A 23,882-nucleotide genomic window follows, 5' to 3' on the forward strand; every position below is an offset into this window, starting at 1 on the left:
CGTGAAATTCACCTAGCCTCTCAGCAAGTGACTGCTAGTGTGGGGAAAATAACTCTTGATATCTGGGACATCAAGTAAATACAAAAAATGACCTGCCATAGATCATTTCAAAGCAGAAGACAACAACTTGCCATACCTGTAGCTTTTGTCTCCTTCAGCAGCAAGCCATCTGTATTCCCCTTGTGACTGCAGAAGTTTTTCATTCAGCTGGTTTGAGTCAAACAGGCAGGTCTTTGAGCTTTGTTTAATGTAGGATGTTGAGATAGTTTCTTCCTCTGTTTTTTTCCTCATGGCTCTGAGGAAAATGCAGTTAAATATAACGTACATGCTGCTAGATGGAAGCGGTGACCACCTGTGACTAACGTATTTGTTGTGTACTCCAGTGTACCCACACCATGACAGTTCAGTAGGAATACATGTACTGTTCCACCCCTAATAAGTATAAACTGTATAACAGCGAATATATCTGTAAAAAGGACAAGCAAACAATGATATCACAACCATTTAACAAACGCTCTAAGTCATTTTTTGTTTTAGAGATTCAGGAATGATTTAGTCTTCAATAAGGCGTGATGCTTCAGATAACTAACCCTGATACCCTAGACAGTCTCTGATCACCCAACCCTACTTTTCTTCCATTCTGCGCTGATCGGCGCAAGCAGCAGAACCCTGGATTACACCTTGTTGCAGGGGGAGCTGGATGCCCTGTGGTCTCCACTCCACAGTGTGTCCTCTCTGCACCAGCTGGGCAGGTCAATGAGCAGGTCAGTCATAGGTCTGTCTGCCTCTTCTCAGGAGGGCGGCGCAAAAGCAGTTTGTCGTCAGTGACTTTTGCGCTGCTCCCCTCAGAAAGGCGTCAACAGAGGAAACGCCAAGTTTCAGACTCATGCCCTGCCGCTAACAACTGCTAACTTCTCTTAAGCTTGTAAAAACCATCTGCTCTACGCTTCTTGGTCTAAGGAGCTTAGTTTGAGTCCTCAAAACTTAGGGAATGAGAGGACATCTGTGTTCATATATCATGCCATGTTACTATCACTATGCACAGAAGAAGACATAGACTTCCTAAAACATGTTTCGATTGATTTCATTTTGTCTGATTTAAACTGTTCTTTTGCTTTTGGCTCCATGATGGCGCAGAACGCACATACACACCTCGTCTGACGTCAGCGGCATTTCATGCTCAGATGCTGTAATGATGAATGATCCAGGAATTGGTTGAAACAGAGACCATATTGGGTACTTGTGAGCATTCAGGAATAAAAGTGAATTTAAATAAACGTCTTGAACTGCGGACATGGCTTCCTGCTATCTCTCTTTCAATTCCTGGTTTTGCAGCTCAGTCATTTCCAGCCCCAGTTTGCGCTGCCTCTTAGTGATGCTGTGAGAACATCAGCTTTTGGGTCCATCCTCTTTTTGACTTTTTTGGGGAGATTTTCAAATCCTTGACAAATGTTCTTTCTTTTTGTTATTTTGTTTTGTTTGTTTTTTTCACTCTTTTTCTTACTCTCCTTTTCAGCTGTCTTCCGTCTCTCAGAGAGCTGTCCAGTAATCGCAGCCTGGACAACCTGGACTGTATCGAAGGAACACCATGGGATGAAGACAGCTTCAGCCAGGCCTGCAGCACCTTGGGCAGGCGAAGTTGTGTGGGACAGGTTAGTTTTTAACTCAAAGGGTAAACCTAAAAAAAAATATGTGTTTGGAATCTTAATCAAAGTGCCACCTCTCAGTTTAACTCTGTATTGTGTTATTAGTGCATCTGTATTTGATCATGACACACATCACTTAGCCCTGAGCACACTTCTTCTTTCAAAAGACCAGTGCTTTTTTTTATTATTGCTGCTTTGTCTGCTTTGAGCTGCTCCCTATAATTTATATTTTCACAGGTTCAGTTTAAATGGCTGTAACATAATGAGTTCTTTGTGAACAAAGCATCCCTGTTTCCGCCTGTCTTGTGTTAATGTTATTGCCTCAAGATAAATGAGTGGCATTAATGGTTCTGTTTCATCCACTAACAGAGCAGCTATTAGTTTCCTGATGACAGAGTCACTGAGATGAAGATCGGCTCCGTGAACTCATTCAGATTTTCCTCCATTAAATGGATCGCGCGCACAGGATTTGTCTCCAATCTCTTTAAATGGCTGCATTACAACAAATTTGCTCTGCATATAAATCTGTGCCTTAAATATGCATGAAAAGCAGCAAAGCAGACCAGAATTGTTGCTGTCAAGTTGCTCTTGTTGTTGTTGTTGTTGTCACTTTTTCCACAACAAGATTGGTTTAAAGAAGAAAAAGTGCAAATTAGTTGCTGCAGTTGTTTTGCGTGGATGCAGAAAATGTGAGTAGGTGTATCTCTGCTTTGTTTTTATCCCTTTTGGTTCTGACTCTTTTGTTTTTACTTCCTTATGTTCTTCCCTGTAACAGTCTGTGAGTCATCGAAATGACATTATTACTAAGCTTTGTTTCTGTCAGTGAAAACTACAAAGCTGGTTTATAGCGTCCAAAGAGAAGCCTCACAGAGGGCTGACCTAAAACTGTAAACGCATACAGAGGTTGTATAACATGTGCCGAAAAACTGACAGGCCTTTATTTAATCCTAACAGGCGTTTATGCCAAACCTAGTCTGAACTCCTCCTGCATAATTCTTGTCCTCTCTTTTGTCCAGCTGCGAGATTTGGAAAAGAGTCATCATTACGAGGACCGAAGCTCAGAGTCTGCCTTCAGAGTTTCCCATTCTCAGAACAACTCGGAGCCTCCGGATCTGCCCATGCCCACATGCTTCCGATCCCGCAGCCACAGCTACCTGAGAGCCATCCAGGCGGGCTGTTCCCAAGATGACGACACAGCTTCCGTGGACTCGGGCTGCTCTCCGCCTCCAATCGACTCCACCGTCCGAACATACAGCAACAGCACCGGTGAGGCTTCTTCTTTTTAAACCGTATTGAAAGAAAGACTTGTCAAAATGATATATATTCACAAAAATATCAAACACATTCACACTACTTGTCTGCTTTTTTTGCCAAATAAAATGTAATATTTTTCACAATTGTCACCCCCCTTTCAGTATTACACTTGGGCCAGCTGCTTGCTTAATCTTTGTATTTCACTTAACATCCCCTTAAACTCTCATCACAGCCTTGGTCCTTAGTGAGACACTTGTCATCCAACTTGCCCACAACAGCACATGTAGCTCAAATTCAGCCTTTTTTGCTCATATTAGACGACCTTTCTGCACAATGGAAGACATGGAAAGAGCAGTTTGCCTCTTACCTGATAGCCACTGGCTTGGACAAAGCCCCAAAGGAGAAACAACTTGCAATTTTTCTTCAGCGTTTTGGGACAGACAGACCACGCATTCTACCCACACACACAGGTAACAACTCAAAGCAACCTCTCCCCCTGAAAAGATCCTCTTAACTTACCACTTCTTGGGCTGCTAAGATAGAAACAGACTAAAAAGCTGTTCATAAAACCGACATTAAATTGCACTGATACTGTTAATGAACATCCTGTGTAAGATTAATCATCACTGAGAATAACTACACTGCACAGACAAATATAAGACAAACACAAGAACAGAAACAGTATGATAAATAAGTGAAAAGACATACATGTGCAAATGAGTTGTATTGCTATTATTTTTATTAATAGTATTAGTGGTAGTAGTAGTATAAATCTAACTGCTTCACGAATTCAGAATTTCAGCATGAATTTATTGCTTTCTGCTTCATTTTGTCATATCACAAATTGTCCACTTGATGGCGGTCTTCTCTTGTTTTCTAATAGAAAGACCGTGGGGTTTGTGTTGCTTTCGGGCCAAATGTTCATGTGTAAAATTCGGTTCTTTTGTAGTATTTTAAAGGATATCAAGGATAGTTAACTTGCCCTATGCTCCAGTTAGGTAAATGGCTGTTTTTGTTGGTTTCTTCTTCTTCTTCTTCTTCTTCTTCTTCTTCTTCTTCGTTTCTTCTTCTTCCCCTTCGCCATCATTTAACTGTGGGGATAGAGTTATCAGAGCCGTCCCTGAACGCATCACTCAGTGCGCCTCCACGCCTCCGTAGTTTAGGAGTCTCTGCGAACAAAAAGCCACCGAACCACCGGCTGCTCAGCCTGACTGGACTGACAGTGAATGAATGACCGAACGAGCTCAAACTAACGCGCGACTTTTGCGGTGCTGTGTCTTTGTTTGCGCCTCAGAGCAGAGTAAGTAACCCATTTTGCGCTAACTTGTTAATTCGGTTCAGTTTGGTTCTCCTCATTGACGGTGACAGCTCCGAACCACTCCCATGGAAATGTTACCTGCGCTGCGTTTTACGCTCCTAGTTATCCTCATGTTTGAACTATAAACTAAGTCATAAATGCTTCTGTTGGAGGACAAATGTAATCACCTGTTTATAATCGGGGCTGATTCTTGCTGAGTGGAAGCATTTTCCTTTCAGAGAAATATTTCAAGACACTTTTATCCCACATCTTTTGCAGCATGAATGAAATCTACTTTAAAGTGACATGTGACCAAAGGGGAAAAAAAGCAACAAGTTTTTGTGCTGTTGATGGAGACCGGTAGAAGTGATTACTGATAAGAATAATTAACATGGGCTGACAGATTGTTGATAGTAACAGGAAAGGATGTCTGTTTCTTTGGGCCTGGTATTTATTGTATATTACTGATGGACAGACTGTTAAACAGAGCATCACAATCAGCCTTTTGTCTTTTATTATTTCAGCATCCTATGCAGCTACATCAGCTCATCAGATTACCACTAAGCCAATTAGGTCATGCTTATTTCTCATGGCTGATCCAGTATGTTAAGCAGCGTTTATTACCTATCCCCTCAGTTACTGACATTGTTTGACCACATTTAGATACAGCAGCAGTTTTTCTTGCCCTCACTACAGTGGATTGAATGAACAAGCAGTGAGGCAGACTGATCAGAGTTCAATCATGTAATATCCTCATCTAATAGAATAGAATTGATCATTTGACTCCCGGTGTAGTTTATCAAAATGTGACCAGGAAGACAAGAATGGCAAATAGCTTAGTTTAAATCTATATTAAACCTTAATGCGCCTCTCTGACCTTAGGAGAAACACTGATGTTTCTGTCGCAGGTAATTTCTACCATGAGCCGCGAAACTAACAGATTTCATAACAAAAATAAACAAATCAAACGCTACAACCAGAGATGATGGTGTGTGCTCCCATGGGTTTTCCTACGCCAAACAGTAAAAATGATTTTACCACTACATTAAAAACAAACGTGGTCTTTGCTTGATTTTCTACGTTGTTGTTTTTTTCTCCAAAACGCAAGTATTCAAACAAGATCAAATCAGTTTTAAATCCAGCCCATGCATCAACAAAGCTTTAGGTTAACTTTATATGATAATTCTTAGACCTGTAAGTTTGTACTTGTTGTGCAGCGATAAGGGGTTGTTTTGAAATAGTTTTCTTCACCTCGTGGAACATCTTGCAGCTGATTGTTTCCCTCGCCTTGTGTCAGTGAAGCAGCAGTCGTATGGAACAACAGAACCACTGTCCCAGCGGCACAAAAACAGCAGTTTTCAGCACCCAGTCCAGATTTTGGGACAAAGCTTCTGGTTGTATTGTTGTTCAAATCCCCCTCCTCTGAGTAACCGCACTTATTTTTACTGAGCTGTGCTTTTTGTACAGATTTACCCCAGTTAAACAGCAACAGCATTAAGCTTAAATGAGTTTTCTGCTTCCACAGCTGTGTTTGTGTGGCTGACTTCTGTAAAGTAAGCAAATACAGCGCAGGAACCAGTCCAATTATACGTCATCTATATGCAGTGCAGCTCTGCTGTGGGAGCATTTTTAGAGGGGCTTGAAACGAACATTTATCGCAGATCAGCTGTCTAATTATCTGCTTTGTTCCACCTTCAGTCGTATGGCCGGCTTAGATTTTCTTTGTGAGCAGTGTGGGATGTGGTTAAGCTCCAGACTTGTGTGAAAACCGGTTGGATCTCCTGTGTGGTTGATCTGTCATTAAAATCTATGTCTATCCAGTTTCCACACTCGCAAGGACAGTGCCCAGACAGACGGCACAAACTCACTCCTGGTAATTTGGCAAAGCTTCAAAATGTTCGAAATATCACAAAGTTCAGCACGGCAGGTGTTTGAAATGTTTAATGTATCTTAGAGTAGATTCAGTATATTCTGTTATTGATAAAACTCAGGGTACATTTCAGTGCAACTCTGACTATGGTCTACCTGAGCCATTATCTCACTGAGCTGTGACTTTCGGAAACTAGTTGGTGACTTAAAATGGCAAGAATATAGGTCAATTTTGAGTTGAGGTCGCACAGTGTTTGCGACCAGTGAGCTGTGAGTTTGCACAACCTGCAAAACCGTATTCTTGGCCGTGCACATTATTTTGTTGCTGTCCTCCTCCCACAGTGTAGCCACCTTGGCAGCCACCGCTCCCCGTTTGTGATGTAATCTACTGGAGTACACTTTTGAAATAAAATTTGGGCCATTATTTTATTTGATTTGATTTGATTATTTGTCATCGGTGTGATTAGACTTCGACATTTGGGGTTGTGGGCTCAGAGCTCCTGTGCAGGTGTCAAAATACCACTGTAAGGCTGTAGAATCTTTTTGAAATCTAAATGAATCAGAGTCCAAAATCCATTTGAGATGCCTGCAGTGACTCTGCAACTGTTTTGACAGAAAATCCTTTACACAAATTTTTTAAACATGATCAAAATTCAAGCATCACGACTGTGAGCCTCTGCAACTCGTGCAAGGAAATTAAGAACCCCCTGCAACTCTTCTGAGAAGTTTTGTAGACGCCCTCTCAGATTATATTTGCCACCTAGTCACCATCCGTTGCAGACCGCTGACGTACTGGCTTGAGCTATGCAATGGGGTGTTGGGGGAAAATTACACGTCGATTTGATAACTGCTCTGCGTTTTCAAAGTCACTGAATAACCAAAAGAGTTTCTAAAAACATGAATCAAAAATGCCAGTGATGGTTTAAGGATGCAGTACAAATTTTAGCCAACGTGTCAGCGAGTTGACAACGAGTACAGAAATCCAGCTGGAGTCCCTACGAAATTACTGGCAGATTAAAACGGCCTGTTCCAAATTGCAGATAAGATCCATGCCTTAAGTCCCAGATGTTTTTCTTTTGTTTTGTTGTATGCTGTATTTCTTTTCTGTGTGTGGGGATGTCCCATTTGATCTGTCTGCCTTTACTCCTTTTTCTCGTGTCTAATCTCAGAGGTTTTAGGGCTTTTTTTTCCATGGCTCGAGCAGATACTATGGCATTCGTCAGAAAGCCAGACTAGAGCTTTATTTTACAGTCAACTGCTGCAATCACAGCATGATTGCCATTCTTCCACTCTGCAGGTTAGTGTGACTTCTACCAGCGGCAGTAACGACAAACTGACAGACTGTAGCTAATTGCAGGAAGGAAAAAAAAGACATATTATGACTAGTTTTACAACCGTTATGGTCCAAAAGCTGAAATACATGTACATAACACTACAGGAAGGTGCCCCACTTCCAGATTTCTTTTTTTTTTTGGTACATCCCCCATGCAGTGAAGTGAGCCCTAATCTGTGTGTAACAAAAAGGATGATATGTGGGAGCAAACAGCTTTTTGACCAGCTGAAGTCTAATTTCTCTGCTCAAAGACCGCAGCGCCGAAGCAGCCCAAACACTGCAAAAATAATAAAGGAACAAATGGCAGCTAAAGCATTTTTCTGTGGATTCTTAGTTCAACGTTATGGTTCTTTTGTAGAGCAATATTCAGCAGTGTTATGAGTGTATCGTGTTTTTGTTGCATCAGTAGCAACTTCGTTCTTCCTTGAATACACCCCCTCGGCTGTTTGACAAAATTTCTGTGTGGTATGGTTCGAAGACTCAACAAAAGCTGTTGTGAAATGATAATAATTTAAAAAAAAATAAAACTTTCATCAGTTAATTATCCTTTAAATGGAGTAGACAACCTTTTGATTCGCTGACAAGGGTTAGCTCCTGTCTTGAACGTGTATGTGAAGATTCATTCCAACAATGAGTGATTCACACTTTTTTTTGTTTGTTTTGTTTTGGTTTGGTTTGGGAATGCCAGTAGTAAAACGCTGCCATTCATTTGTAGATTTAAAGCGGCGTTTCCACTTTCGGCCTGTTGTTTTTGAGATGCTTGAGTTTAGGAATGAAGACGGTCCGCGGGTCTGGAGATGAGCCAGCTTGGGTGTGGTTTGGGTGTCATCTCCGGGGCTGACAATGATGTCAGCGTTCGGGTTTTGCTGGAATGTCACTCTGAGCGCTGGAGTACGTGGGTATTTAGTGTCACAACTGGCATGAAGCCCTGCACTTACAAATCATTTATTCTGTTTTACTTATTACTCCTGCATTATGTAGATTTTTTTTGGATTTCCAAATGGTTGTTTTTTGCAAAAAGTAGATTTTTTTTTTCTATTTTACCACATATGTATGTTGGTTTAACCCAAATCATTACCTGAAACGAAAAACAACCCCATAAAGAGGACATGAATCTGCAAGATATCTGATCACAACATTCAAAGGAGGAAAACAAACATTAAGTGCTTCATTGATTCATTAAACATGAAATATCAATTTTTTTTTTTTCATATAAATGTAGATTTTTCTTGATATTAACATTGTTTTGGGTTGATGAGTGGCTGTGCTAATAACCTAATCTAGGTAATGAGGGCAAACAAAAGGAGGATGTGGGGCATTTTTGCACAACAAAATGTGATTTCAGTAAACCTAACAAAGCTCCTACTGTACGGAGCTCAGCTTTAAAATTTGAACCTGTTGTGCTATATACTGCCATGTGATCAAGCACAACAACCAACACTAACAAAGCTTCATACTTACTGACCATTCTTTCTCTCTTACTTACGTTTTTACACAATCAGATTACCTAGTTGAATATCCCTCGGCGGGCAGGCCACCAACTCACCCCTGGCAGAACTCTGGCTGCTTCGCCTGATTTGAACATGTCAGTTTCTTTAACTTCAGCCCGTGAGCCCGTGTTCACGTGAAGCTCATTTGACTGCAGACAGCAATAGTGGTGTTTCCGGCAGACCTCATGCAGCGTTGGTGACTGGTTTGGTCCTGATCATTCATGACGTGAGCCAGTTCCCTCCCAGCTTAGAATGCAAATTTAGTTTAATAGACCATGGGACGATGGCTACACCTCCACCATCTTTTACATGCAGTGCAGTGGTTGAGATGGGAATCTGTATTTGTTTTTGCCTGACTCAGAGAGACATTCCTGACTAGCGTACCTCTGCATTCTTCTTCTTCATGAGTTGCGGTTCCAGTTTCTGTAATGATGTTCCATTGAGAACAGTAAAACAAACCCTTTTTGTTGCATTCAATATTAGCTCTTTTCTTTTAAATCACACAGGACGCTTTAATTGCAAATCATATGAAGAAATGATTAACGTGAGTGAATAAGAAAGCAGAAGTTTAGATCTTACATATTCTGCCTGTGGTCCATCCACTGCTCTTGATATCTGGGGGACATTTAGGTTGGACGTTTTGAGGCGTTGCAGATAATTGTCTCCCTTCAACCGTTTGACCATAGTTGGTGATGAGAGTCGGATGCTGAGTAATCACTCATTAGATTGCCTGTCTTGTGATTGAGGCTTTCATGTGTGAATTTCATTTAGTTACTGGCATGAAAAGATTACGTTTCAGTGTTTGGTCTTACCTGATTTTTTAAATAATTCGTATTATTGCTTGGCGGCTTTTTTTATTTCTGCTAGTTGAACAATTCTGCTCAGCTCATACTGTGACAACTTAGTCACTTCCCAGAATGATGCTAATGAGTGAATAAGCCATGCTTCAAGCTGTTTTATAACTACTTGTGTGTTATTGCTCATGGGTTTGTTTTGCTCTCAGGATCCTTAAAGAATAATTACCACACATTGTTCTGCTGAAACAACCCTGTCTTTGTTATGCTTTAATCCCAATTTCCCTCCTTTTTGTTTTCAGTTTCTACACACATAACCAGCTGCAAGAAGACTGCTCCTCCACCGGTGCCTCCACGCACAACCTCCAAGCCCTACATCTCGGTGACGGTGCAGAGCAGCACGGAGTCGGCGCAGGACAACTACTTGGACCAGCAGGACAGGAGGTCAGAGGTCAACAGCCAGTCGAGCCACGCTCACAGCAACTCGTCCGACAGCCTAGACAGCACCCGTGCTAACAGCCTGGCCCGAGGCATTCCCCGCCCTCCGCACATCATTCCCATCCCCATCGCGACCCCGAGGGACCCGATCGCCCCCAGCACCGCCAACGCTTCCACTGAGACCAGTGACTCAGTGGTCCAACATGAACCTGTGAAATCAGGATCTAATAGAGGGAACCTAGCAGCGGAGGAGCCTTTTGTAGCCCCAGTGCCGAGAAGGAAACTGTCTTCCATCGGGATACAGGTAGGCAGAGGCCTTTTGCCTCTCTTTCACTCATCAAGGTTAGTATTATAAAGTCAGTAGTGTTACTACACCAAAAATATATACCGGAATAGTGAGTATATTGCCAAATTAACTGAACCTGATCCCACTTGGAGCTTTACCCCTACAGTAAGTGCATACAACGGCCCCATGGTCCTTCATTTGAAGTTACTAACAACAGCAGATAAAATATTCCACATACACCATGGGACACCTCTTCAGGAAGTTAATACACCATCAGTTGTTTATTTTATTTTTTATTTAAACAGAGGTGATGTTAATATACTAATAAACTGTATCTTATGTTGAGTAAAACTAGTTATCAAGACTGCAACAGACTTTATTGTATTATTTTTTATGTGCTACTACAATAAATAGTCGACACAATATACATTAGAATTCCCTGAAGAAGACATGACGATGTTTGTTCAGACAAAAACAAGGTTTGTTGCAATTTCTTTTTAATTCAGAGGACAGGATTTCCCTGCAATGATACCAAATGTAAAACATCAGAAGACTTCAACGCAAAGATTACTGTGGTTTTTTTTTTGTCAATAACAACATATTTATTGGAGAAAATACTTACATTTATTAGTTTTTTTTACAAGCACAGCTCATATCTCTTCACTTTAATATGTGCCTCTGAAAAATCTCACTTTTTTACAGCTAGAAAGCCCCGCCCCTTCACCTTCACCTAACATCCTAAAACGAATTTTGGATCATCTCAACCCTGAAATTGTGCTTTAGGCTAAATAACTGTAACACACTCTCGCTTCATACTTGTTGTCTGTAATTACAGCTCGGTGTATGTTGTAGTACTTAAGACAAGTATGTATTACTCTGCTCAGCATCTACTATTACTTTCTGCTCTTTCTTTACTAATATAAAAGCATTTTTTCACTTCTTAGATTCTGAATATTAACTAAAAATGTCTCCATTTCTAGTTATCTTTTTCTTTTTGGTGTTTTAACTGGAAATTATTCTCATTACTAATTTATGCTTTCTAAAAGTCAGAAACTATGTTAACATAAAACTGTTTGTGATTACATATTTTTTTTTACCCTGTGTTGCTTTTATTTCTTATTTCTGTTTGGTCCTTTTAAGGTTGACTGTATTCAGGAAGTTCCGAGGGAAGAGACCCCGCCGCTGGCCAGATTTCAGTCAATAGGAGTACAGGTGGAGGACGGGTGGCAGTAAGTCCTCTTCCTGTCCTTTTAACAACGTGAGGAATTTATATTATAGCCACACACATTCCTCTGACTGTTCTGTCCTTTCACGGGACCTTTGTAAATGTGAAATCATCCTGAGTGTCTTTTGTGTGTTGTGTTTGTGATGTTAAAGCACATTCTTGCCACGAGCGTTTACTGATTAAAGTTTCCCTCCAGACGACCTCAAATATATACAAGTGCTGTAATTCAAAGTTTATTTTTGTGTATCATTTGGTATGTTAATTTACTGACAAAATTCCATTAAATTGAAATCTAGACCTAAAAAAATTCCAGATTTTTATTTCAATAATTTCACCTTCTGTAATCGGTTTTCTACGTCACTGATTACACAAATAAGTGTTCGAGTTTCCACAGAACGATGAACAACACATTTAGTCTTGGCAGCATTGGTCCTTTTCCAACCAGCTCTGAGCGGAGGGAGACTTTAAATATGTGACCCAGTGTTTTGTTTTGCTGCAGAGAAGTTTTCTTCCTGCTTTTTACTTTTTCTGCATTTCACACTTTTGTGTTCTTATTGATGCCGTACACACGAGCTAACTCTGTTTTATTAGTTTTGCTTCAGAAATGATCAAAATGGCGGTGCTCGGCATATCTTGCCAGTCTTATGTGCTTGCAGTGTTTCAGTGATTGACTGAACTGCTACTGATGTGTACCGCATTTCCTGATTGGTAACTAGTAATAGAGTCATTCACGTTTTTAGGACAAAGAGCTCAAATGATGCAAGTCTGGTTGGTCTGCTATTGAGTAAATGGCATTTATATTGACCACCAGTAGTGACTTAGAAAATAAAGTTATACAGTCTTGGTTTCTTTAAGCTTTGAATAATTTAAGATTTTTTAGGCCATGCTGTGAATATAAAGTCTGCAGCCAAAAGTACTAATTGTTGTTTTACAGATAATATCTTCTTTCTAATGATTAACGTCACCTTGTTTTGTTTCAGGCCCAGTCGCTCCAGCAGCATGGCCTCAAAACAAGACACAGACTCAGACACGCAGGACATCTCCATCATTTCCCTTATCAACAACGCCAAACCCTTTGAGAAGAAAGTCATGGTCAACAGTGCCAGCCAGTCGATGAGTTCCCCTCCCAGACGAGACTCTTTAGACAACGGAGACCCCACCGGTCCCCACGCCTCGTCCCCACCACTACCCAGGCAGATCCTCAATCGCTCCACCACACGCAGTTGCTCCTCCTCTTTCTCGGAGAGCCTGGATCCAGCACTGGACCCCTCGTCTCTGCCGCCTCCGGACCCCTGGCTGGACAGTGGGAATGGGAATAACAGCAGCATCTCCCAGAGCGTAGGGGGAGGAGGAGGAGGAGGAGCGGGCACGCTCTGTCGGAGAGACGGACACTGGTTCCTGAAGCTGCTGCAGGCCGAGACGGGACGCATGGAAGGCTGGTGTCAGCAGATGGAGCAGGAAGCCAAAGACAACCAGCTCTCAGAGGAGGGTAAGGTTGGCAGCGAACTCACTGGAACTAAAACTTTCTCAGTTTGTGTTCCTCGGTGCCAGCTGGGGAAGGCTGCAACGTGGGAAAACTATTTTAAGCCTGACATTTTCCTCTTATAAAACTATTGAATTAGACGCAGTTAGAACATTATGGCTTGGCACAGTTTGAAACCGTTTTAGTTTGATTAGCAGTCCAAAAAGAAAATGGTTTACATAAAATGTGCAAAAATGAAGTCAACCATAACCTCAAGGTACAATTTGGTTAAAAATAATACAGTTCAGCTGAGTGCTAAGCTGCGTTGTCCCCAATGACTACATCACAAGTAATCACTGCTTTTTTTTTTTTTTCAAAATCCAGTAGATCTTATGGTGTATGAATAAAAAAATCTGTTATGTTTATGAGCCAAAAACAGACAAATCAGCTTCATAAACTGCCCACTGCCTGCCCTGGTTTAAAAAAAAATCTGTGTTGTGTTGAGTGAACCCTAAATGATGACCCGGTGTGTTGGTCAGGGTTTGACCCCAGCTCATGGTGCAGATTTCAGTGGCCCTGCTCTTCATTAGTCCCTACAATCAGCCTATTGGACAAACGCAGCATGGGAGGGATGAGGCTGTAATACCTGGGGTTGCCACACACACAAGCAGCCCTGTAATCTCCAGAATTACACAAATCTAGTCTGGAACTGATTAAACCACCAGATTAGATTAGTGCCTCCACATCAGCCTGAGACGTGCTGCAGCGAGCACACATGCAAATACGCAAGGCGCATGCAAAACTGACGCCCGGCCTTTATCAGAAGTGCCCGATCTTTATGTGGACAAAAAGTGCCTGTGTGTCTGTGCGAGTCCGTGCTTGTGTTTTCAAAAAGCCCACGTTTGGAGTGTGTGGATGTGACCTGGTGCTGTTAAACAGTGCCTGTTAAATCCGATGCACGTCTGCAGTGCACAAGTGGGATCTCGTCACACTGCAGTCTCACTACTATAAAACTCTGAAATTGTCCCAATTTTGTCAAGGCAGATGTCTGTCCCAGTTCTGACGCAGACTCGCATAGTAACAAGTCGCAGGCTGAAGACTGGAGGATCCATACGAGCTTGGATTTATGTAGGGAGGATCACATTGTGCAATACACATTTATCTCCTTTATGCCACCCCGTGGAGCCTGTCAGGCAAAGCCGTTCAGGGGCACACCTACATCTGAACTGAAGTGTGGTCTGTATAGTTCTTGGTGTATTAGGGATATAAGCACATTGTCATACCACAACTCCGAATTATGCATCTTAAAAAATATATACATTGCGGCGTTAAATCTTTTTATCTTCCCTCTCCCTGTAGTGCTGGGAAAAGTTCGCAGCGCAGTGGGAAGCGCTCAGCTCCTGATGTCTCAGAAGTTCCAGCAGTTCCGGGGACTGTGTGAACAAAACTTGGTGTGTATTCTGTCTCTCTCCCTCGTCGACATTTCAGTCCCTCAGCCTTCACCGCCATGACACTCAAATGCACAGTTGGCAGCAAACAAAAGCTGATTTTATGTGGGGTTTTTTTTGGGCTAGAGCTGCTTCATGATCATAAAGGCTTTCATGCACATGAAATCCATCTAATCTGATAACAGAAATAATGGGCAGCACATCAGGCATCCACAGATTCCTTCATGATGATCTACCAGCACAAAATACAAGGAGCTTATAATAAGCCAATAAGCTTCCTCACAGATGATGTTTTAGAGAAAAATTGCATTATATGAATTGCAGCCAGCAGCCAACACATGATATATTAGTGATAAATGTCACTCACGCAATTTGCTCAGAATGGGAGATCAGATCGGGTGCAGTCAGCGCAGACTAAAATCAGTTTATCTCGAACAATCAAACTGCAGCTGGCTTCAGAGGACAGGGTTTCACTGCATGATGCTTTGCATCTGCATAAAGGTGAAATTTAGGATGAATTGCTTAGAATTTAGCAGTTTGATTATCTTCATTGTCTTGCTTATTTTGTGCTAATCAAGCAGCATTGTAACAGAGAAAAAAATCAATAATGCTGTGATTATTTTTTTTTTGTTTTGGCCTGATGTTCAGCTTGATCAATGAATTGTGCTGTTATACAGCTCCCCCTAGTGGTGAGCATGAAGAGCTGCTGTAAGTCTTTAAATACCATGGTGCTGCACAAAGATGAGCACTTTTTAACATGCTATATTTAAGTGTCATCTGTCACATAGAGAAGAAAAACTAAAGGTAGTTCTAAAAGCACATGAAGTAGACTTACTTGTTTAATATTAGCTGATTGTTTTTAATAGAAATAACTGTCCAGTTTGGGTACAGTAAGGAACCTAGTCAGGCTTTTATTGTCTTTCATTGTGGCTTCAGTCGGGACGAAACAATCCACAGACCTCAGCTGCTGAGGTTAGACATACTGGACATTCACTCCATGTTCACATGACTAACTAACAAAGTAAACAGCAGTTTGGTGATGTGTAAATGTGCAACGGGTTTGCAGACACTAGCTTGGACACTAGCTTGGACACCAGCGTAGTTTTGGTGGCTTGAGCTGTCCTGGAAATCAGCGCCCGCCTCCTGTGTGGTGAATAAAGGCTGACTTTTAGAGTTGCAAAAGAAATAACCCTCAGAGAGAAATGTTGACCTTTCTGTCCTGATTGTCTCACACCGGACAAAGTAATTCAATCTTAATTGTACTTGCCAAAAAAAAAAACACTTTAACATTTATAGTTGGAATGTTTTATAGTTTTGAGACACACCTGCTGACAACTACAACCGCTTCTTTTTTTTCTTTTTGCCACTTTAGTGCTAAAGCTATCAATTTACAGGCTAATATGTTTGAAGCTATTACTTGTTATGTTTAGGTTTAAGAGGTGGGCTAATGTTTTTGTGAGTAGCTGGATTACTTGTAGAGCAAACAGGTAAAGAATGAAAGAGCAAAACAGAAGTTGGCATTTTTATTTTAATTACAAAGGAAATGGATTGCTTTACTTTAGGCTAGATATTAAAAATGCTCCATTCTTTAAACTTACTGATGCTGTTTACAGTATTTTATACCTAATTAACTTTAAAAATGTATTTTCTTTCTCTTCAGTCAGTGTTTCTAATTTTTTTGCTCTTTTGTCCCTGTTGTGGTCAGAATGTGACTGCCAACCCGCGGCCCACAGCCCAGGACCTGGCTGGCTTTTGGGACCTTCTGCAGCTCTCCATCGAAGACATTAGCCTCAAGTTTGACGAGCTCTACCATCTCAAGTCCAATGACTGGCAGCCCGCGCCGTCTGCCGCTGCCCAATCCCCCCCCGAGCGGAAGGTACTTCCCACCCATGCTGCCCAGTGCCCTGGCTGGGGTAGGAAAGCCGCCGCAACCGGCCTCTCTCCTCCCACCACCACCACCATCATTTCGCTTTATTTTATTTATTTATTTTTTTCAACTTTGCCCCAGCGTGGGATGAACTCTAACAAGGCTTCCCTGGCTAACATAGAGGGGTCAAAGAGATCCCTCCAGGCATGCATGGGGAAAGAATCATCTCAAAGAGGGTTGACACTGGTGTGTGTTTAAGTGTAAAGCCCTACTTTGAGCATGCATGGGTCATTTTCCTGTGTGTGTGTGTCTGAGTGTCTGTGTGTGTGTGTGTGTGTGTGTTACAGTGGAGCATGGCTAAGATGCACTGGCTCATGTGACAGAATGCAGTCTTGCTTTTGCTCTTTAAAATATTACATCTGTGTTTGTGTAGCTTTTCTGTCTTGTGGTATTTAACATCCAGCTCTGTGTTGTCTGTGTTATCTGAAACTTTTTTTTTTTTTAATAGAAAAAAAAAAAGTGTTTTTAACCTGCAGCTGATGTCTTCTTGCTTTATACTGCTTATGGAGTGGAGCAATGTCACATCACTCATTCTCCTTTAGGCGTCCCTGTCCCCCTTTTTTGGGTGAAAACAAACTATATGAAAACGCTGATGTCACAATGGGAATAACTGCTTGTCATGCGTTTAAGTTTCCTGCGCTGAATTTTGCACAACAGTTATTAAAAACTACAGTTTTAATTTTTTGTTAGCTTCTCTAAACAAAGGGGAGGTAATTAAAGGAAAGATTTGTGCCTTCAGTACAAGAAGAAGATTTTGATGGTAAACTGTGGCAGCTGTTTTGTTCTGCTGTTATGTGTACAGGTCAACATTTAATTTAAAACCAAAAATCAATCATGTGGAAGTCCTCTGTTACTTATTTTAGTCATTTTTCAACCGTATCATCTGCAGATCTAAACAGCTCTGCAGCTACTACAACCCCAATTCCAAAAACGTTGATGTGTTGTGTACAATTTATTATAAAACTGGATATTATTGATCAACAGAGACGTCAACTGTTTGCTTGTCTGACAGGCCATAATATTTGGGCACTATTTACTGCTGCTTTCGTAGAAATCATGTCAGGAGTCGCATTAACTGCCAGTCAAAGTGGAGTGGTTGTTTTCACCTAAAAAGAGCTGGGGGGGGGGTGTTGCACAGAGAGTAGATAACTGGGTGTGTTGCTCCAGTCCATCAGCCTAAATGTGTTGGCTGCCATGTTATCCTTGTCATGAGTCAAGTCGAACCCAGCGTACTCATTAATTCATGTTACCATTTCACCTGTTTGACAACTGTCTTGGAAATGACTGTTCTTCACAGTGTTTTATTTCTTTTTTTCCTGCTTGTATTGTCAGTGTTTTATGTTGGTCTAAATTTCTAAATGTTAAATTGAGCTATAAAGAAGAATCATAAAATTTGGCTCAATGTCTTGTCAAAGTCCACGCCTTGTCTAAACTGTAAAGAACAACCTGGTTGACCCTTGGGGGGGTCCCTAAATTTCGTGCTCCACAGGTGTCCCTTGGACACAAAAAATGCCCTTTTTTAAAGAGGGCCAAGGAAATATTATGTAGCAACATATATATATTTTTTTTGGATATTATTTTTACTTTAGTCTTCGCCATACATAACAAAGATTTTAAATATATTTAGAATTTTTGACCCTTTAAATGTCAGGGTTTTTTTTTGGGGGGGGGGGGGGTTGGAGACTAGTAGTGTCAACAATTGGCAGCAACACTGGTTCTGATCAATTTTTTGTGCCTTCTTGTTTGCAAATAAATATCTCCGCCTGTGTCCATAGGGCAGAAAAGGGCATTATAAAGACTGGCATCAAAATATTAGGTATCAATAAAATGTCCAGTTTTTTTATGAATTCAATAACTAACCTTACTCCTCATTACACATAACAAATATTCATGAATTTTCTGAATTTTTAACCCATAAATTCCATTTTTTTGTAGAGAATAAAACCCACAAAACGCAAAACCTTGTTGTGCCTCCTCTCCATCATGGCTGTGCTTGGTGTGCAGTCTATGTACTCTAAATTCTCCATCAGTGGGTTCACAAAGCTCATGCTCCTGCAGGAGGAACCTCCTGAAGAAGGGTTTTAACCTGGTTCCTGGCTGGCTGCACGGTTAACCACAACACCAGCACATTGTAAGCAGAAAGGCATGTGGGAAACGGTGCCATGGGCCAGCAAAATGATCATACTCCTGCAAACAAAACAAGATAGGATAAAGCATGCAAACAAAGACTAAATACCTTAACCAAGCTGTCTACACACCTTTGCAGGGATTGTAGTCCAGGATACATTTAGGCGTCTGGTGTTCTGCCTACAACACCTCTGCCTCTCGGTGTGTTGAGCTGAGCAGGACAGCTGTTGTCTTCTTCTGGGCTGTTCCATCTCTGCACACATCCAGGAGCTTCAGCAGAAACTCTGGCCCGTTGCAACAGATGGTCCCGACCAAGACCCCCTTCCTTTCCCACAGCAGCTCCGTCCTCAACATGTATGATGTGAAAAAGTTTTCAGTCTTCCATGTCGGTGCCGTCACTGGACCCTGGTACAAAAATCCACATCATCCACTGCATCTTCATCAAAAGTGTCCTCATCCGTTGAAGAAGACAAAAAAAGGCGCACCTTCCTTCCTATTCTCCATCAGGTCAAGGCTCAGGCCACATTGTAGCACAATCTGAGGCTGTGTCTGCTCATCTTGTCAGTCAGGATGAAATGAGCCCTGAACCAAGTGAAATTGTTTACCTTCAGTGTCACCTGTGTAAAGAAAGCCAATCCTTCCCAGGCTTTTCTTTGGGAAAAGGTGCATTTCCATGTGCTTGATAGGAACCATGATGGTACACACTTTCACATCACACTATGATATCCTGAAAATGAACCCAAATCCTTTTAGTTTCAGATATTTATGGCATTGGCCTGCAATGTGAGATGTTATATAATAATTTCATTTATCTTGAATGTCAGTGGTAAACTTACAGTACATGCAAACATTTCTTCACTATGTGGAAAACAATAAAACATGAAGCTTTGAGGGGATTTCAACACCAAGGAATGGAAAAGATAAATTCAACGGTAGTATATTTAAAAAAGCAATTTAAAGTCAATGGCACAAAAAATCTGAAGGGACACAGATTGCTTTATTAGGTTTAAAAGACATATTAAAGACTTAAAGAATAAAATAAATCATGTAAAATTAAAATTTATCCAAAAATATACAATTATTTTTATCAACACAGGCAAATTTATGCAGCAATAAAATACACAAAAAGACAAAAAAAAAATGTCAAGGGACCCAGGAGGGTTAAGTCATATGTTTACTCATTATTCTGTCTTTTCTCTTTCTCTGTGCTCCCTCCTTATCCCCCTCTGTCCCGACACAGCAGAACGAGGAGAAGGCGGCTGCGCCGGCGTCAAAGAAACCTGGTAAGGGACGACCGACGCTTGGCCGCGAGAAGAGCGCCGACTCCTCGTCGACCTCTTCATCGGCCTCGGCAGAAAAGCAGAGACAAGAGGCTCGCAAGCGCCTGCTGGCTGCAAAGAAGGCTGCCTCGTTTCGACAGAACTCCGCCACCGAGAGCGCAGACAGCATTGAAATTTACGTCCCCGAGGCACAAACACGCCTTTGAGAGAAGCCACGAGTGAGACGGAAGGTCGGACAGATAAGTGTGGGGGAAAAAAACTGATACTGAGGAAGTGCAGACAGATGCTGCGTGGAGCAGAGATGCCCCCTGAACGAGGGTTTTAGCGTTTTGACACACTGTATACTTATAATTATAGGCTGGTCCTGGTGTAAACATAAAACGAAAAGTTGATTTTTATTTTTTGTGGACCCAACGAACCATGGAGCAGGAGATTCCTCATTTGAGGCTGCCAGTGGAAACCTCAGCTGATGAACTTTGTCACTACTTGTTTCTTGCTATAATAAAAATTATTTCTGAAGGTATTATTATGTCACTTATAGGCTAAAGAATCTTTATGAAGACTGTTTTAAAACATGTATCTTGGCTATAAGATTTACTAAGTGGACAGAAGGAAAGCATCAACTCTTCTGTCTCCCACTCTCTTCCCAGATCACTGGCCATCTTGTAGCTTTGCACAGTACCACCGTGTGGCCATCACGCAAATTGCACACACCATTAATTCACCCATGTATGTCTTCCTTATTGTTTTCATTTAATAACTGTTCGATTTATGTAAAAAAAAAAAAAAAGAGGGGGAAAAAATCCACTCAAATCAGGGTAATCTGATCATTTTTTGGTATGACGAAAATCAGCTTTGAGGCGTTGTTCTACTTGTTCACTGCAAGTAATTCTTGTTTGTGTCCTGCAGAATGTTTGGTGTCAAAAGATTTTAAAAACCCATGAGACTCTGTAGTTTGGTTTCTTCATGGTTTTGAATGAGAGCACATATTAGCCAAGACCAAGCACGAGGATCTCTTCTGAGTGATATCTTAAACTCCTTTTAGTCTCTTTCGATTTCTTTAGTATTATTATTATTCCCACAGTGTAACAGATTCATACTTAAAAGTTAAGGGATAATTGTTCCATCTGTACTTTTTTTTTAAATGTCTTTAGCAGCATCACCAAGCATCAAACATTTCAAATTAATCTAAGAGTTTAACTGAGGTCATGCAGCAGGTTAAGAGCAAAGCGTTTTCTTTTTATTTCGCTTCCCATCACCTACCAGACTCCACTGCAAACAATCAATAATTTCCACCCTGAGCAGCACCTTTTTTTTTCTCAGTCACTAAAATCATTTTTAGATGCAACTATTACGTACAATCGCCATCGATTTGATAATTTATTCAATCTTGTTTGCTTTTTTCTCCATTAAAGACTGTAGAAGCCAAAGATGATTTCACTGTTTTAATTTCAAACTGTGTATGGAAATGACAGCAGCAGCTGACTGTGAAAACAGATGACGTGGACTCAAACCACAGCAACACATGAAATACAGATTTAATGTTTTGATAATCACATGACGGGAAGCCTAAACAGAGCCGCCCGTCCTCACAGCGGCAGCGAGCGGCTGCTTTGAAACGGTCGGGATCAGAGCCCTCCCCTTCCTGGCCCAGAAAGGGACTTTGTGGAAAGATTTATTTCTGACCCCAGGACAGTGCTTACATGTCAGTCCTGCACACACAATGAAAAGGTAAAAAAGGAACACTGATCTGTCCTGTTTTGCTTTGTGCTTACAAAGTCACCGGTCTCCTCTGCATCTGAATCAAGAAAACTTTCAGTGGTGTATTTTAGGGGTTTACGTTTTGCGCACACGTTACAGACAACAGGGACTTGCCTCAGATCCACCCACTGTCGTTGGCTTGTCTTCCACTCATATATGGTTTCCCTCCAAATGGTGAGCAAACATAAACCTTACTGTCCCGATGGGTTCGGCTAAACCGTTGCACTGCTGCTCCCGTTTCCTCGCTTTGTCGCACCCAAACCTCCAGTTATACATTTTTTTTAAAAAGCACTAAAAGTACCATTCTTCTTAATCCTGACCTGCCTGGCCATTAGCTTTCTCTTGATTGCAGGCCATTGTTTGTCTGTTGTGTTTGCCTGCTGTGGGTGAAGGAAGGAAAATGGCTCGGAGGTGTCAAAAGCATGTTCCCCTGGCTGCCATCAATCCCTCTTTCCATTTGACTGGGGAGGTTAGCATCATTAGCACCTGAAAGCCTTTTGTTGAAGTAAACGTGGCCATTGGCTCAATTTGAATTCTGACTGTCAAGTGGGGGGAAAAAAAAGTTATCTGACAAGGTGTTTTCTTAAAAATAGGCTTCCCTAAATGTTTTTTACTTAGTTCAGCTGAGGTAACTTGTAGTCTGCGAGGTATTTAAACACACTGTATTTTCTTAACTATGTTTAAACTGCGACCTATAAGGATGTTAATGCTGCTGCCCAGTTTCATTTTCTGTTCTCCTCATGCTTTGCGCAGCCACTTGTTTAACATCGTAGTCCAAAACTGTATGCATTGAATGCAAATGAAACACAATGTGTTACTTTAAAACCCCGAGGGACAGAAAGCTGCGATCGGCGCGAACGGTCTCAAACTGAAAGTCGACGCTTTTCTATTTTTCTCCTGTTATTTGGGCGTGTGAAAATGCCAAGACATATCAGCGACATGCTCGCAGAGCAACAAACCAGAGCTTATCTCATGCATATAAACAATGCTGTTCTCCAATATACACACACACAGCTAGTGGGGAGGCACACAGAGTTATCCAGCTGCACTGTGGGGGGGCTGGCCTGTTGCTGTAAAGCCAACTCAAAGTGAGCAGCCGTCTGCTTGGGTTGAGGTTAATATTTTAATAATGTTTTCATTGTGCATCTTTAAATATGTCTGCCTCTTGCTCTGATTGACAGAAGTGAAATTAGCTAAGCATCCGTAAATGTGAAAAGGGCAGCTTTATAAATCCTAAACGAGAGGAAAGACGAACAAACCTGCAAAGTGGATTTCGGTCTGATTTGTTCCATTTACCTTTCCGCTTGTCCTTCCACGACTATATTCAAACATTAGTGCACTTTTCTCTTTTTTTAAAGATATTTGTCATCCCTATTTAAAAGTTTTGTCCATGCAGAGCAAAGAAAAACGCAGTTCAAATCATTAAAAGGTCTTCACATTACCCTGAACGCCTGCTCGCAAAGAACAGAAAAAAGGGTCAAACTGGCTTACTTTCTCCCCTCGGACATGAAACACGGGACTGGGTGAGGGACAGAGGCCGTGCTGGTGCCAGCAGAGACCAGATGTAGCAACATGTCTTTAAAACGGAATATTTTATGACGTAAGCACATATTTCAATGACTAGGACCTTGTCATTAGAGTACTATATAGGATGTTTCGGTGGATTTGAGTGCAAGGAGCTGTGCCGTGTGACACAAAGTTGCGTGTGAGTGGATGTGTCGTTCGTGAAACAAACATTAACTGGTTCCTTGTTCACTATGCTCTGGTAACATTTAAAGGATGTGCAATACAGAGTAAAAGAAGTTTCTTTGATATTAATATGTTGGACTTCTCCCATTGTGCTTCTTAATGTTTGTAAATAGGAATAAAAACAGAGTAAAATTGTCATCTTTTACAATGCTGTAGATCTATTTATACTATCAAGATTGTTCACATGCATAAGGCAGAGGCGCAATGCTCAATAAAATGCACAAAATACTTTCTCAAAATGTTTATTGTGAATGTACTTTTTTATTGTCGTTTTGTACTTTTTCTTTTTAATGAGGCGAGTTTGTGTGAGACTTTTCTTTCTAACGCAGTTGCTGCAAAAAAAGGATACTTCATCTTTGTTTTTTTAAGGAAAAACTGTTCATTTTGAGCTTATAATCCCTTTAAATTGTGTTTATTTGAAGTTTAACTTTTAAACTGTAAACATGATGTGAGACTTGGGAATATTTTCCCCCTAAAACATAGACCATTCATAAAA

At 41.2% G+C, this 23,882-nt stretch overlaps 1 protein-coding gene across 10 annotated transcripts in view; it reads left to right on the plus strand.

Moving 5' to 3' along the window:
• dlgap4b (discs, large (Drosophila) homolog-associated protein 4b) overlaps nucleotides 1-20,713 on the plus strand; it is a 108,313-nt gene extending 87,600 nt beyond the window's left edge. For 3 of the 10 annotated variants that reach the window (XM_017422871.3, XM_017422873.3, XM_037975349.1), the window contains 8 exons: nucleotides 1,517-1,652; nucleotides 2,663-2,912; nucleotides 3,218-3,370; nucleotides 9,986-10,425; nucleotides 11,548-11,636; nucleotides 12,613-13,121; nucleotides 14,454-14,545; nucleotides 16,248-19,821. In XM_017422871.3, coding sequence (XP_017278360.1) covers nucleotides 1,517-1,652; nucleotides 2,663-2,912; nucleotides 3,218-3,370; nucleotides 9,986-10,425; nucleotides 11,548-11,636; nucleotides 12,613-13,121; nucleotides 14,454-14,545; nucleotides 16,248-16,667 — 2,089 coding nt within the window. In that variant the 3' untranslated portion in view covers nucleotides 16,668-19,821. The other 7 variants (XM_017422874.3, XM_025007343.2, XM_017422876.3 and 4 more) reach the window with 7 other exon arrangements.
• The last annotated feature ends 3,169 nt before the right edge of the window (nucleotides 20,714-23,882 follow it).

The sequence above is a fragment of the Kryptolebias marmoratus genome, linkage group LG4 (genome assembly GCF_001649575.2).
Source record: "Kryptolebias marmoratus isolate JLee-2015 linkage group LG4, ASM164957v2, whole genome shotgun sequence".
In the NCBI taxonomy this organism is placed as follows: domain Eukaryota; kingdom Metazoa; phylum Chordata; class Actinopteri; order Cyprinodontiformes; family Rivulidae; genus Kryptolebias; species Kryptolebias marmoratus.